We start from the raw sequence: 16,543 nt of genomic DNA on the forward strand, positions 1-16,543 counted from the left end.
AATACATGGAACGGCAAAAATGATGTTGGCAAGCTGTTTGGATTTATTTTCATTTTGTTTCTGTCGCATTTGATGTTAGTTTTGCCAGATATCAAAGAGATCAAAGCCAGGAGAGAAAGCTTAACACGTGTTGTGAGTCATAATTTTATTCATATTTAGTTTCTTTTGTCTTTTATTAGCATATTTGGTATTGGAGTAATCCAAAAGTAATTGAAAGTAATCAAGTTAAAGTAACCCTACCCAACCCTGCCCTCAACACACCATCCCCACAGTCACACATGGTGGTGGCAGCATCATGGTTCTGGCCTGCTTTTCTTCATTTGGGACAGGGAAGATGGTTTAAAATTGATGGGAAGATGGATGGAGCCAAATACAGCACCATTCTGGAAGAAAACCTGATGGAGTCCACAAAAGACCTGAGACTGGGACAGAGATTTGTCTTCCAACAAGACAACGATCCAAAACATAAGGCAGAAAGCTACAATGGAATGGTTCACCAAAAAACATACCATGGTTTTAGACGGGCCAAGTCAAAGTCCATACCTCAATCCTGTTGAGAATCTGTGGAAAGAACTGAAAACTGCTGTTCACAAACGCTTTCCATCCAACCTCACTGAGCTCGAACTGTTTTGCAAGGAGGAATGGGCAAAAATATTAGTTTCTCTGTGTGCAAAACTGATAGAGACATACCCCAAAGTGACTTGCAAATGTCATCGCAGCAAAAGGTGGCGCTGCAAAGTATCAACTCAATGGGGCTGAATCATTTTGCACACCTACTTTTTGGTTTTGTATTTGTTAAAAAGTTGAAAATATCCAATAAAGTGTGTTCCACTTCATGATTGTGTCCCACTTATTGTTGATTCTTCTCAAGAAATTAGTTTTATATATTGATGTTTGAAGTCTGAAACAAAAGGTCACAAATTTCAAAGGGGCCAAATAGTTTCGCAAGCCGCTGTACACCGCCAACAAAGTACAGGGTGAACCCGAAAGCCAAACATGTGTTCCAACCTCTCAGATCCGACACGTTTGTAACCGTAGCCGCCAACATAACCCGCTTTGTAACGCAAACCCATTTCCCTCTCTTGTCCCACTGACTGGAGCACATGTGTTCGGGCCCCATTACGTAACAGGCCACGCTGCCCTAATTTCCTCGCAGTCTTCTCTCGGTGAATGTCAGGAGCCCAATGTGAGGAGCTCATGTTCCGCCCTGATCTCGTCTCGCGTGTGTGCGAGAGCGCATGTGTGAGAGTGTTTTTGTGTGCGAACCATGTGACGGCCTTCTTATGTAACACACCACAGCCTGCCCGCCTCCGCGACATGTGGCCGCCTCCCGGCCAATAGCGGAGCCCGACTGCTACGTAATTCTCTCACGCACACACATATACATGAGAACATGTGGGTCACTCACACATCTTTTGCAGGCACACGCGATGACGCCGTGTGGGACAGGTGCCCCGGTATGAAAAAAAAATGTGAGAGTCGGTGTCAGGAGAACGGTGTCACAGGGTGCAATCGGCAGAAAACACGTGCATAGGAACATCTCATCTCATCTCATCTCATCTCATTATCTGCACCGCTTATCCTCAGTAGGGTCGCGGGGGTGCTGGAGCCCATCCCAGCAATCATCGGGCAGTGGGCAAGGGACACCCTGAACTGGTCGCCAGCCAATCGCAGGGCACACAGGGACAGAAAATTCACTCGCCTGTTCACACCTAGGGACAATTTGGACCGGCCAATCCACCTGAAATGCATGTCTTTGGAATGTGGGAGGAAACCAAGGCAGGCACGGGGAGAACATACAAACTCCGCACAGGAAGTCCGGTAGCTGGATTTGAACCCACACAGGAGGTTCCCAAGACCTTAGAACTGTGCCGCACACGCGCTAACCACTGCGCCGCCGTTCTGCCGCATAGGAACATAACATTGCAAATTCATGGAACAAACGTTATTAAACCAAACCGATATGTCATAATTAAGGAAACACCTTCTTTAGTGACACTGAACGATTTTTTTTTTCAATGGATTGTTACTCTACCTGTTTGGCGACCAGGGTTACTTTAACTTGATTACTTTCAATTACCGTAAATTCCGCCGCTACTTTTGTTCCTAACTTTCAACCCTGCGGCTTATTCAGTGATGCGGCCAATTTATGTCATTTTCTAACGGCCGCCAGCGGCGCTCGAGTGTTGCTACTATTAACTGCCCTGCAAAGCTATATTATTATTATTAAAGCTTTGAAAACTCTCTCGGTGTACCGTCTTTCTTTGTAAATATGTGTAACCCATGTATAATATGTATTTGCAACTGTATATTTTTTTAATGTATTTATTTGAATTAATTTTAGACACTTATTCTGATATGTTTTGCACGTGTGAAGGAAAAATGAGGGGCGGAACAAACGCGGGGTGCCGAGTTTAAGTGGGGACCGCTAACGGTGAGGGACGGACAAGGAAAGAAGAGGGGGTAAAAAGTTGGTTAAAGAAAAAGGAGTTGCGTGAGTAAATGTGTTCATCTGATATATTTTTCCCACCCTTACCTTTGGAAATATACACTTTTTTCCTTGGATTACTTTCAATGGGACCCGGACTCTGCAGGTCTGCATCAAACCTTAAGTGCTTGTATCATTTACCGTTCACTTTGCCGGCTGTGATTTTTGACCTGTGGACTTTAATGACGGACGTTTAGTTTCAATCGCGGGAATTGAAGTCGGTTTGGGTTAATTTTGTGTTTGTGTTACATGTTTAAATGTAGGCGCATGCGGCTTATATACAGGTGCAGCTTGTGTATGTACAAAACCTCTTAAAATGTGGTGGGTGCGGCTTATAATCCGGTGCGCTCTATAGTCCGGAATTTACGGAACTTTTGGATTACTCCGATACCAAATATGCTAATAAACGACGAAAGAAACTAAATGTGAATAAAACGATGACTCACAACCCGTGGTAAGCTTTCTCTCCTGGCTTTGATCTCTTTGATCTCTGGCAAAACGAACATAAAATGCGACAGAAACAGAATGAAAATAAATCCAAACAGCTTGCCAACAACATTTTTGCCGTTCCATGTATTCCGTTACTCCCCATGCCTGCACAAAATTGAGTCATTTTATTCAGGAGGAGAAAAAAAGTCTTAAGCAGCATATTCACGTGTAGAATAATATTTCGATTTTCAATAAGCGGATATAATTTTGTTTCCATTGACTCTTTGAATGTTTTGGCCTTGACACTTCCCCCTTATTTTTCATCATGTCTCAATTTAGTTTTTGAAGGGTAAAGACTTACCATTTAGATCACAGGTGTCAAACAGGCGGCCCGCGGGCCAAATCAGGCCCGCTAAGGGATTGAATCCGGCCCGCGAGACAACACTCAGAGAAGCGCAAGAGAAAAACAAGCTACAGGTTGAAATAGGTCAACTTGATGTTGCCAAAGCCAGGCGCCTCTCACAAAGACATTGACATCTCTCTCTTTCTTTCTTTTCCACCCCTTTTCTCCCACTATGTCTCTTTCACTCCCTGTGTCTCTTTTTCTCTTCCTTTGTTGCTCTTTGTCTCTCTCTCTCTGTGTCTTTTAACCTCTTTTGCTCTAACTTCCTTTTTTCCTTTTCTCTCTTTTCTCTTCATACCCTTTGCACTTTCTTTTCTTTTTTCTCTCCTTCTGTCTTTTTATTTCTCTTTGGATTTCTTTCTTCCTCTCCCTTTCTTTTCTCCCTCTCTCACAACTTTATCTTTGGTTTCTCACGCTCTCTCCCTCTCTCTCTTTTTCTTTCTTTGTCCCGCCCTCTCTCTTCTTTTCCTTTTTTCTTTCTCTTATTTCTTTCTCTTTCTTTTTCTTTCTCTTTAATCGACTAGTCCGGCCCCCGACAGAATGTTTGTTCTATCGTGTGGCCCCCGAGTTAAAATGAGTTTGACACCCCTGATTTAGATTATTGTGACATCCATACAGCCAATCATGTGTAGAAAACTTTAATATCAAGTTTTATGGGGTTTAGTTTTTAAGATTGGTTTATGATTTTGTGTTGAGGTTTTAAGTCTGGGTTTCAAAATTGAGTTGAGGGCCAGTGTATTTCGAAACACAAAGTCATTACGCTAATGCTAATGCAAAGGATAAAGTCTTAGCATTAACATTGTTGTCACATGCTTACTACTAAGCACTTGAAGGATAAAGTCTTTGCATTAACATTGTTGAGACATGCCTACTGCCAAGCACTTGAGTAGTAAACTTTCATATTAATGTCACGGTTGCCATAGCGGCCAAATGGCCCCGCCCGAGTGGCGTGGCCCCAGCCGCGGCGCGTTGACAGATTCGCTTCCCTGGTTTATGGCTTCCCTGCTATTTAAACCCAGTCCTGTCACGCTTCCTTTGTCAGCCCGTCAACAAACTTCTGCCCCGCAAGACGTGGGTTTCGACTCGGTCCTGTTCCTGTTGGTATTTCCTGTCCGGTATTCATCTCATCTCATTAGCTGCACCGCTTATCCTCAGAAGGGTCGCGGGGGTGCTGGAGCCCATCCCAGCAATCATCGGGCAGTGGACACCCTGAACTGGTTGCCAGCCAATCGCAGGGCACACAGAGACAGACAACACGCTCGCTCATTCACACCTAGGGACAATTTGGACCGGCCAATCCACCTGAAATGCATGTCTTTGGAATGTGGGAGGAAACCTGGTTGCTCGGAGGAAACCGACGCAAGCACGGGGAGAACATACAAACTCCGCACAGTAAGTCTGGTAGCTGGATTTGAACCCACACAGGAGGTTCCCAAGACCTTAGAACTGTGCCGCACACGCACTAACCACTGCGCCGCCGTGCTGCCCGTTTTTATTGTTTCCGTCTATTTTTGTCCTGTTTATTATTTTCACCAGTTTTCGTTCCCGTTTAGTTTGTCCTGTTTATTTTCGATATCCTGATTCATTATCAATCCGGTCTGTCCCGTCCTGTCCGGTATCAACCCCATCTGTCCGAAATCAAATCGGGCAATTGGATCTCGTCGGTCTCTGGCTTCCTGTCTTTCCACGCCAGACCGCTGTCTAATGTGCATGACTCCCAAATTCCCGTAAAATAAAAGGCCTGTGTGAGAACGTCACGCGTTTGGGTCCTGATCCTGTTCTGGTTCTTGACAATTAAGTTTTACAGGGTTTAGTTTTTTTTCAAAAATGGTTTATGATTTTGTGTTGAGGTTTTAAGTCAGGATTTCGAAATTTAGTTTTGGGGGAGTGTATTTTGAATATAAGGTTATTACACTAATGCTAGTACAAAGGATAAAGTTTTTGCATTAGCATTGTTGTGATATGCCTACTGTCAAGTACTTGAGTAGTAAACGTTCATATTAAGTTTCACAGGGTTAAGTTGTTTTAAGATTGGTTTATGTTTTTGTGTTGAGGTTTTAAGTCTGGGTTTCAAAATTGAGTTTAGGGCCAGTGTATTTCGAAACACAAAGTCATTACGCTAATGCTTTCGAGAGATCCCTGTCAGATCGTTGCGAACCGTTGCTCCCAGCTCGGCAAGCTCTCACGTTCAGACTCTGTTTTTCTCCGCTTGATACCCGTTACCAACCTGTTTCTGGACCTGACTCTGCCCTGTTCTGCCTTCCCGATATCCGACCTGTTTTGCCCCGCTACCTGCCTGAAACCTGTTGCTGACGTTGTTTCCGAACTTGATACCGAACTTGATACCGCCCTTGCTCTCCCGTCCCGGCTAACGACTAGTATTCCTGCAAATCTACGACCATCCTTGATCGACACGGAAGTGCCACTCCCGCGTCTCCAGCCACCTGCTACCCTTGTCCGTCAACCATTGGATCGTGGAAGCAAGCCCACCTCTTCCTCTTTATTAATAAAAACTGAGTACCTGAGCGTTATTGGGTCCTGTGTCTGTTTCTGGTCTGTGACAGGTTTAGTTTTTTAAGATTGGTTTATGTTTTCGTGTTGAGGTTTTAAGTCAGGATTTCAAAATTGAGTTTTGAGTCAGTGTATTTCGAACATGAAGTCATTACGCTAACGCTAGTGCAAAAGATAAAATCTTTGGGGCGGCAGTGGCTCAGGAGGTAGAGCGCTCGTCTTGGGATCAAGAGATCGCTGTTCGAATCCCGGCTCCACCGTGTTACATGTCAAAGTGTCCTTGGGTAAGACACTGAACCCCTAATGCCCCCAATAAGCAGGTTTTCGCCTTACATGGCTGCACGGCCGCTATTGGTGTGTGAGTGTGTGTGTGAATGGGTAAGTGTGAAGCACATTGTAAAGTCTTCATTGACTTGAAAAGCGCTATATAAATGGAGATCATTGCATTAACATTGTTGAGACATGTCTACTGCCAAGGAATTGAGTTGTAAACTTTCATTTTAAGTTTTAGAGGGTTTTTTTTTTGTTTTTTTTTTAATGGTTTCTGATTTTGAGTTGAGGTTTTAGTCAGGGTATTTCAAACATGAAATTATTACGCTAATGCTAATGCAAAAGTATAAAGTCTGCACTTACATTGTTGTGACATGCCGACAGCCAAGCATTTGTGTAGCCTGCAGTACTGGCAGCTGTTCCTGGTCACCTTAGTGATGACACACTTCCTGTCTCGCTGACACGTGTACGATAGTTTCTTCTGGACGCTGCGGCGAAAGAAACCCTGTGCCAGGGTCATAAACGTTACATACGAGAAATATTTGCAAATACACTTTCTTTTCTGCAACAAAACATAAATGTTGGTACAAAAAATCTACTGAAACTCCAACAAAATGTTACTGTATCAGTGTTCATTTGACCTGTGAAAAGTGATGGGTCTCGCATGCTCAAAAATCTATGGGTCCCAACAGAGATCTATGGGTCCCCAAAATTTAGTGTGCTCCATGCCCTTACAAACTGTCGTATTTTCCCTTACAAAATACAAAAAAATATTGAAATGTTATGCTAAGAGCCAATTTTTGAAATGTTATGCTAAAATTGCTAATTTTTTTTCCAAACATGTTTATTGATGTAGTGTAACATGTTACATTGTACATGTGTTTCCTTATATCATATGCATTGTTAATGAACATTTTGTTGTAAGACACTGAGTTGCTCGACATGAATGAGGTTTATTATAAAAAGAAGTTCAAAAATGAAGTCGCTTGGACGTTCACTGTAGAAGGAAAAAATACATGCAAATATAATTAAGTAGATTACCGTAATACATTTTCTTATTCAAATTATTAATTCATTTTCTGCATTAAATTATTGTTGGTAATGTACTGATTTAAAGGGATCACCACAAACCTGTCTTTTTTCATTTTCTCCTTTTGTACTTCCCGTTTTTCTTAACTTCTTTGTACAACATCATCATTCGTAATATAAAGCATCAAAGCAAGTGAGCCGTTTGAGAGCCGGCTCTCTTTAATGAGTCTGGCCGGAAAAGCCGGTTCTCTAAAAAGAAACGGACTTTCACTACCCAACTCGAACCGGAGATCGTCGTGCAGACGAAAACTCGAACCGCGAGACCAAAACAACAATGGCGGATCTGCCTCACGAAAAGTTTGGAGTGCGGTAAATCTTTGTTAAAAAATGAGAATGACAATTTCGTGTCAAAAAAGTTGCGGTGCAATGTGTAAGAATCTTTAAGTTGTGTGGCCTTCTGAGTGCAAAGGCTTGGGCTTTTAGGGATGAGAGGACGTTTTGAATGTCAATAAACTAGCCAATTTGTTGAGATTTTAAAATAGATAATGCTGGCAGATTAAAGGCTTTTAGCGTAACATTTCAAAAATTGGCTCTTAGCATAACATTTCAAAAATTGGAGCTTCAGATACCAGTCTATAAAATTGAACACGGGGAACATTTCGTTACCTTGCAACCTTCGCAGGCGCTAACGCCGTAGTGGTAGCCCGAAGACTTGTCCTGGCAGATGAAGCAAGGCTTGTAGGTGCGAGGCGGAGGAGGCGAGGTGGCACAGCTGGAGGAACTGCCGGGGCTCACCACGGCTGAAAAAACATCGGGCCTTCAAGTTGGGTTTCAAATTAAGGTTTCGAAAGACAAAAAAGAGCTAATATTTTGGGTGGGTCAAGAGTTTAAATCAAAGCTGGGCAACCTTGTCCTCAAGGGCCAAAAGCAGTGTTCCCTCTAAGCTGCGTGTGTGCGCAATTGCGCACTGCTCGCACATTCTCAGCGCACAAAAAAATCTAGCCAGCGCACAAAAATCAGGGCTCAAAATTACTAATTAAGAAGCCACTTAAGTCAAAGTTAGAGTGCATGAAGGTAAAAATGCACGGGTTTCCCCGACGTTGTGTCCTAAATGCGGTATTTTGAAGTCGAGTCGATGTAGAAAGAAGTTGAGTAAAGTTAGTAGAGTTTGTCGAGAACCGGCTTCTTCGGCTCGGCTCACTAAAAGGAACCGGCTCTGTCGTGTCCTAAACGGCTTTTGGGTTGTTTTTGCTTCTTTAATCCCAACATGACCAAATACTATGTAAAATTATGCACAAAATGACTTAAAAGAAGTGGGGAATAGAACAAAAAAGAAAAAAATACCAAAATGAAAAAGTAGTGAAAAGCTGATAAAAAAAAGAAACAAAAGGAAGAGAAAAAAAAAGGACATTTTTAGAAAAAAAGCCAGAAAAAAAAGAAAAGAAAGAAACATAGGAAAAAAGTAAATAGAGAACAAAAAGAAAAAAGTAACACAACGAGACTTTTTTTAAAGGAATTTTTTAAAAAGTAGAAAAAAAGAATAAAAAGTTTGTGTTGCATTCAAATAATTTCCAATGATATCAAGTGAATCTTGTTGCCAACATTGTACTTCCACAAAAAAATGTGATAAAGTACAGTTCTGTATCTTACAACCGACTAAATAAGCCCCCAAAAATGTTAATATTATGTGACAAAATATATCAGGAAAAAAAAAGAAATGGATATCTTGTGAAAGAATTGTAAGAACAAACAAACAAACATGAGTCAATTCATGAAGCCAGAAAAATCATTTTGCATTGCCGGAAACTCAGCAAAATGTAACTTGATGTCAAGTTTTGGACATGTCTGATAATAAATTAGTTGCCACACTTGGGATTGCTGTTGCTCACTGTTGTTTCAAGCGTTGCTCACCGACTTTGTGAACGCTCAGACCCGTGGAAAATTACAGGGAACATCGGCCACAAGCCCTGCATATTTTTAGAGGTTTTTTTTTTCAACACAGGTGATTTCAGTCACCAAGATCGTGAACGGCAGCGGACAGGGAAAACCTACAGAGAGTAATCAGCACAGCCCAAAACATCATCGGCTGGTTTCTGCCCAGTCCATAGGACACTGCCGGCTAGCGATACCACAGCAGAGCAATTCAATATAAAGGACTTTTCCCACCCTTGCTCTTTGGTACGTGCTATAGGTCCCTGAAAACAAGGACACTTCTTCCCCAGGGCCATCACCACCCTAAACGTGCACACAAAACTTATTGTTCATTTTTTGTTGCTATACCTTCTTTGATCATTTTTGTTCCTGTCAATTGTTTTTGCACTTCTTTTCGTGGCATTATTTTCGAGGCACTGTTCTTTTTCATTTCACTATTATTGCAACTTAAGCCTGTCTCTAAGCCAGGGGTCTCCAACATTTTTGAGAACGAGAGCTACTTTTTGTTAATAACTACCGCAAAGGGCACCAAGTTTGATGCACATTTCTAAAATATCATATTATAACTATGTCTTTACTATCTCATTACCAGGTTAACTCATTCATTAAAAGGTTTGAGGACTTAAATACGTTTGGGTCTTTTTTTAAAGCCTTATTATTTGGATCTAGATTAGAATCGGGTTTATTGATCTGGAGAGGCTTTAACTTGGAGGAGCACGATCTTGGGTTAGGGTTTTAATCCTGGGTTAGGGTCTTTTGAGATATGGTTAGGGTTTCTAGTCAGGGAGTGTAGAAAAGAAGAACATAGGTAGATTCAAAGAATCAAGCCTGATCAAAGAGATTTTGCGAGTATCGAATTAAGGTTTATGGACTTAAATGCGTTTGGGTCTTGTTTCAAAGCCTTATTATTTGGATCTAGATTAGAATCAGGTTTAGTGATCTGGAGAGACTTTAACTTGGAGGAGCACGATCTTGGGTTAGGGTTTTAATCCTGGGTTAGGGTCTTTTGAGATATGGTTAGGGTTTCTAGTTAGGGAGTGTAGAAAAGATGAACATAGGTAGATTCAAAGAATCAAGCCTGATCAAAGAGATTTTGTGAGTACCGAATTAAGGTTTATGGACTTAAATGCGTTTGGGTCTTGTTTCAAAGCCTTATTATTTGGATCTAGATTAGAATCAGGTTTAGTGATCTGGAGAGACTTTAACTTGGAGGAGCACGATCTTGGGTTAGGGTTTTAATCCTGGGTTAGGGTCTTTTGAGATATGGTTAGGGTTTCTAGTTAGGGAGTGTAGAAAAGATGAACATAGGTAGATTCAAAGAATCAAGCCTGATCAAAGAGATTTTGTGAGTACCGAATTAAGGTTTATGGACTTAAATGCGTTTGGGTCTTGTTTCAAAGCCTTATTATTTGGATCTAGATTAGAATCAGGTTTAGTGATCTGGAGAGACTTTAACTTGGAGTAGCACTATCTTGGGTTAGGGTTTTAATCCTGGGTTAGGGTCTTTTGAGATATGGTTAGGGTTTCTAGTTAGGGAGTGTAGAAAAGATGAACATAGATAGATTCAAAGAATCAAGCCTGATCGAAGACACTTTGCAAGTATTGGATTAGGGTTTATGGATTTAAATGTGTTTGGGTCTTATTTCAAAGCCTTATTATTTTGATCTAGATTAGAATCGGGTTTATTGATCCGGAGAGGCTTTAACTTGGAGGAGCACTATCTTGGGTTAGGGTTTTAATCCTGGGTTAGGGTCTTTTGAGATATGATTAGGGTTTCTAGTTAGGGAGTGTAGAAAAGATGAACATAGGTAGATTCAAAGAATCAAGCCTGATCGAAGAGATTTTGCGAGTATCGAATTAAGGTTTATGGACTTAAATGCGTTTGGGTCTTTTTTAAAGCCTTATTGTCTGGATCTAGATTAGAATCAGGTTTATTGATCCGGGGAGGCTTTAACTTGGAGGAGCACTTGGTTGGGTTAGGGTTTTAATCCTGGGTTAGGGTCTTTTGAGATATGGTTAGGGTTTCTAGTTAGGGAGTGTAGAAAAGATGAACATAGATAGATTCAAAGAATCAAGCCTGATCGAGACTTTGCAAGTATCGAATCGAGGTTTAGGGACTTAAATGCGTTTGGGTCTTTTTTCAAAGCCTTATTATTTGGATCTAGATTAGAATCGGGTTTATTGATCCGGAGAGGCTTTAACTTGGAGTAGCACTTGGTTGGGTTGGGGTTTTGATCCTGGGTTAGGGTCTCTTAAGATATGGTTAGGGTTTCTAGTTAGGAAGATTTAGACAAGATGACGTTATGTAGATTCAAAGAATCAAGCCTGGTCGAAGAGACTTTTCAAGTATCGAATTGAGGTTTAAAGGTGTGTGGACTTAAATGCGTTTGGGTCTTTTTTCAAAGCCTTTTTATTTGGATCTAGATTAGAATCAGGTTTATTGATCCGGAGAGGCTTTAACGATTTTGGGTTCGGGTTTAATCCTGGGTTAGGGTCTTTTGAGATATGGTTAGGGTTTCTAGTTTGGGATATTTAGACAAGATGACATTAGGTAGATTTCAAAGAATTAAGCCTCATCAAAGAGACTTTAAAAGTATCAAATGAAGGTGTAAAGGTTTTTGGTTCTTTTTTTAAAGCCTTATTATTTGGATCTAGTTTCGAATCAGGTTTGGTGATCAGGTTTAAGCTTTTACTTAGAGGAGCGCTAGTTCTCTCACAGAGGACACAGGAGAGTAAAATAAACAAAGGAGAACTGCGCTTTTACCAGTTTATAGTTACAAGATTAATTGAAATGTAATATGTATTCTTTGTACTTGTACAAAGTGAAGTTTGTCCTACAGAAACAACATCAAAACAAAAATATATTTGCATCCCCCATCTTTTTCAATTTGTAAACATTGGAAAAGCGCCAGGGAGCCACTCTTGATCTGCGGGTTGCCGACCCCCGGGTCAGGGTTTTAATCCTGGGTTATTCACTAGAATGGCAACGGATTATAGTTGAGTAGTTAGGACAGGGTGGCATTGGGCAGAAATCAGAGAATCAAGCTGAATCAAAGAGTCTTTGGAAGTATGAATTCAAGTTTAAAGGTTTGTGGATTCCAATGTGCTTTGGTCTTTTTTAAAGCCTTTTTATTTTAATCTAGTTTAGAATTAGGGTTTTAAAGCATGCTGGTGCCATTCTTGGAACAGCTCTCTTTTGTGTTAAGGTTTTAATCCAGGTGTAGGGTCTTAAGGTTTGGTTAGGGTTTCGAGGTTGAGTGGTTTGGATGTAATGAAAAACGGTAAATAGCAGAGCCTAGAAAATGGTTTACAGGTTATTGTTTTAATCTGAATTGGTGTCTTGTTTACTTAAATGTGTTTAGGTTTTTTTAATCCTTATTATTGAATCTGGATTGTTCAGAAAGGATGGCATTAGGAAGAAATCAGAGAATCAAGCTGGATCAAAGAGTCTTTGGAAGTATGAATTCAAGTTTAAAGCCCTGTTATTTGGATCTAGTTTAGAACTAGGGTTTTAAAGCATGATGATGCTATTCTACGAACAGCTCTCTTTTGTGTTAGGGTTTTAATCCAGATATAGGGTCTTAAGGTTTGGTTAGGGTTTCAAGGTTGAATGGTTTAGATGTAATGACAAACGGTAAATAGCAGAGCCTAGAAAACGGTTTACAGGTTATTGTTTTGATCTAAATTGGTGTCTTGTTTACTTAAATGTGTTCAGGTGTTTTTTAAAGCGTTAATATTGAATCTGGTTTGAAGAAAGGGTTTCAAAGAAGGGTTATTGTTCAGAAAGGATGGCATTAGAAAGAAATCAGAGAATCAAGCTGGATCAAAGAGTCTTTGGAAGTATGAATTCAAGTTTAAAGGTTTGTGGATTCCAATGTGCTTTGGTCTTTTATAAAGCCCTTTTATTTGAATCTAGTTTAGAATTAGGGTTTTAAAGCATGCTGATGGCGTTCTCTTGTGTTAGGGTTTTAATCCAGATGTAGGGTCTTAAGGTTTGGTTAGGGTTTCAAGTTTGAGTGGTTTAGATGTAATGACAAACGGTAAATAGCAGAGCCTAGAAAATGGTTTACAGGTTATTGTTTTGATCTAAATTGTTGTCTTGTTTACTTAAATGTGTTCAGGTGTTTTTTAAAGTGTTAATATTGAATCTGGTTTGAAGAAATGGTTTTAAAGAAGGGTTATTTTTCAGAAAGTATGGCATTAGGAAGAAATCAGAAAACCGAGATGGATCAAAGAGTCTCTGGAAGTATGAATTCAAGTTTAAAGGTTTGTGGAGTCCAATGTGGTTTGGTTGAAGCCCTGTTATTTGGATCTAGTATAGAATTAGGGTTTTAAAGCATGCTGATGCCATTCTTGGAACAGCTCTCTCTTGTGTTAGGGTTTTAATCCAGGTATAGGGTCTTAAGGTTTGGTTAGGGTTTGAAGTTTGAGTGGTTTGGATGTGATGACAAACAATAAATAGCAAAGCCTAGAAAATGGTTTACAGGTTATTGTTTTGATCTAAATTGGTGTCTTGTTTACTTAAATGTGTTCAGGTGTTTTTTAAAGCGTTAATATTGAATCTGGTTTGAAGAAAGGGTTTCAAAGAAGGGTTATTGTTCAGAAAGGATGGCATTAGAAAGAAATCAGAGAATCAAGCTGGATCAAAGAGTCTTTGGAAGTATGAATTCAAGTTTAAAGGTTTGTGGAGTCCAATGTGGTTTGGTTGAAGCCCTGTTATTTGGATCTAGTTTAGAATTAGGGTTTTAAAGCATGCTGATGCCATTCTTGGAACAGCTCTCTCTTGTGTTAGGGTTTTAATCCAGGTATAGGGTCTTAAGGTTTGGTTAGGGTTTGAAGTTTGAGTGGTTTGGATGTGATGACAAACAATAAATAGCAAAGCCTAGAAAATGGTTTACAGGTTATTGTTTTGATCTAAATTGGTGTCTTGTTAACTTAAATGTGTTCAGGTGTTTTTTAAAGCGTTAATATTGAATCTGGTTTGAAGAAAGGGTTTCAAAGAAGGGTTATTGTTCAGAAAGGATGGCATTAGGAAGAAATCAGAGAAGCGAGCTGGATCAAAGAGTCTTTGGAAGTATGAATTCAAGTTTAAAGCCCTGTTATTTGGATCTAGTTTAGAACTAGGGTTTTAAAGCATGATGATGCTATTCTACGAACAGCTCTCTCGTGTGTTAGGGTTTTAATCCAGATATAGGGTCTTAAGGTTTGGTTAGGGTTTTAAGGTTGAATGGTTTAGATGTAATGACAAACGGTAAATAGCAGAGCCTAGAAAATGGTTTACAGGTTATTGTTTTGATCTAAATTGGTGTCTTGTTTACTTAAATGTGTTCAGGTGTTTTTTAAAGCGTTAATATTGAATCTGGTTTGAAGAAAGGGTTTCAAAGAAGGGTTATTGTTCAGAAAGGATGGCATTAGGAAGAATTCAGAGAATCAAGCTGGATCAAAGAGTCTTTGGAAGTATGAATTCAAGTTTAAAGGTTTGTGGATTCCAATGTGCTTTGGTCTTTTATAAAGCCCTTTTATTTGAATCTAGTTTAGAACTAGGGTTTTAAAGCATGCTGATGGCGTTCTCTTGTGTTAGGGTTTTAATCCAGATGTAGGGTCTCAAGGTTTTATTAGGGTTTCAAGGTTGAGTGGTTTAGATGTAATGACAAACGGTAAATGGCAGAGCCTAGAAAGTTTGGTTTACAGGTTGTTGTTTTGATCTAAATTGGTGTCTTGTTAACTTAAATTTGTTTAGGTGTTTTTAAAGCGTTAATATTGAATCTGGTTTGAAGAAAGGGTTTTAAAGAAGGGTTATTGTTCAGAAAGGATGGCATTAGGAAGAATTCAGAGAATCAAGCTGGATCAAAGAGTCTTTGGAAGTATGAATTCAAGTTTAAAGGTTTGTGGAGTCCAATGTGGTTTGGTTGAAGCCCTGTTATTTGGATCTAGTTTAGAATTAGGGTTTTAAAGCATGCTGATGACATTCTTGGAACAGCTCTCTCGTGTGTTAGGGTTTTAATCCAGATATAGGGTCTTAAGGTTTGGTTAGGGTTTCAAGTTTGAGTGGTTTAGATGTAATGACAAACGGTAAATAGCAGAGCCTAGAAAATGGTTTACAGGTTATTGTTTTGATCTAAATTGGTGTCTTGTTAGCTTAAATGTGTTCAGGTGTTTTTTAAAGCGTTAATATTGAATCTAGTTTGAAGAAAGGGTTTTAAACAATCGTTTTGTTTGCTTTTAGGTAAGGAGTTTATGCAAGATGGAAGAAATCAGAGAATCAGGCATGCTCAAAGAGGGTTTTAAAGTATAGAATTTAAGGTTTACAGGTTGGAGTTTAAATCGGAATTAGGATTTTATTTACAGCTGTTTTTTATTGCATCTAATTTAGAATTAAGGTTTCAAACAAATGTTATTGTTTACAATCCAGTAAGAGTGTTTTGCTTTTTTGTTATTATTACTTAGTGCGATACAGTCTAAAATCCGCGGTTTCAAGCGCGCACTTACACCCAAAGTGCCCGGGAAAGTCCTCCGGGAGGTCGGCCGCGCTTCGCCGCTGCCCCCGGCGACCCTCCGAGGGTCTCCGCCGCCGCCGAGCTCGCTCCTCGCCGCCGACCGTCGCCGTCACCGCGAGGGGGCTCGTCGCCTCCAAGTTCCCGAACAACATCACGTCCAAGTAGTCGAACATTTCGCTTTTTTTTCTTGCTGTCAAGTTTGGGGAGGAACGCAGCAAGGAAAGAGTCTCTCTTCTTTAGAAATAAACATAAAAAAGCAAAAAAGAAGATGATGATGCTAAAGAGATGAAAGAGTCTGCAGCGGGGCTGAACTTTGCATGAACTGCCTCCTCGCTCTGACCTTCCAATGACCCGCTGTGACGTCACGGCACGTTCGGCGAAAGGCTTTTCCACTCTTTGGATCATAAAAATGACTTTCAACAGAAATATATACAAAAGGCTATGCTTCTGGTAGCAAAGAAAATGATCACAGTTTCCTGGCTGAAACTACAACCACCTGACATAAAACAATGGAGAGACAAATTAAAGCAACTGTACATTATGGTAAAAATCACTGCAAGACTTCAACTGAAACTCGACCAATTCGAGAAAAGATGGAAGCCTATCACACAAATTTGACTTTTTTATTGTATGAATTATATTGTCTCATCTCATCTCATTAGCTACACCGCTTATCCTCAGTAGGGTCGCGGGGGTGCTGGAGCCCATCCCAGCAATCATTGGGCGGTGGGCAGGGGACACCCTGAACTGGATGCCAGCCAATCGCAGGGCACACAGGGACAGACAACTCGCTCGCTCATTCACACCTAGGGACAATTTGGACCGGGCAATTTACCTGAAATGCCCATCCAGCTATGTTCAGGCAGTGGGCAGGGGACACCATGAACCAGTTGCCAATCACAAGACACAGAGACAGATAATTCACTCGCTCATTCACACCAAGGGACAATTTCAACCGGCAAATTCACCTGACATGCATGTTTT

The 16,543-nt window shown here is 40.4% G+C and overlaps 1 protein-coding gene across 2 annotated transcripts in view; it reads right to left on the reverse strand.

Moving 5' to 3' along the window:
* Positions 1-15,914, reverse strand: part of LOC148372984 (retinoic acid receptor beta-like) — a 30,828-nt gene extending 14,914 nt beyond the window's left edge. For both annotated transcript variants that reach the window (XM_088327502.1, XM_088327501.1), the window contains exons 1-3: positions 15,552-15,914; positions 7,797-7,930; positions 6,465-6,606 (exon numbers count right to left, since the gene is read on the reverse strand). In XM_088327502.1, the coding sequence (XP_088183628.1) occupies positions 6,465-6,606; positions 7,797-7,930; positions 15,552-15,732 (457 nt within the window). In that variant the 5' untranslated portion in view covers positions 15,733-15,914. The remainder of the gene's footprint in view (positions 1-6,464; positions 6,607-7,796; positions 7,931-15,551) is intronic.
* Between the last annotated feature and the right edge of the window lie 629 nt (positions 15,915-16,543).

This window comes from Urocampus carinirostris, chromosome 2 (assembly GCF_059441175.1).
Source record: "Urocampus carinirostris isolate Australia breed hairy pipefish chromosome 2, RoL_Ucar_1.0, whole genome shotgun sequence".
In the NCBI taxonomy this organism is placed as follows: domain Eukaryota; kingdom Metazoa; phylum Chordata; class Actinopteri; order Syngnathiformes; family Syngnathidae; genus Urocampus; species Urocampus carinirostris.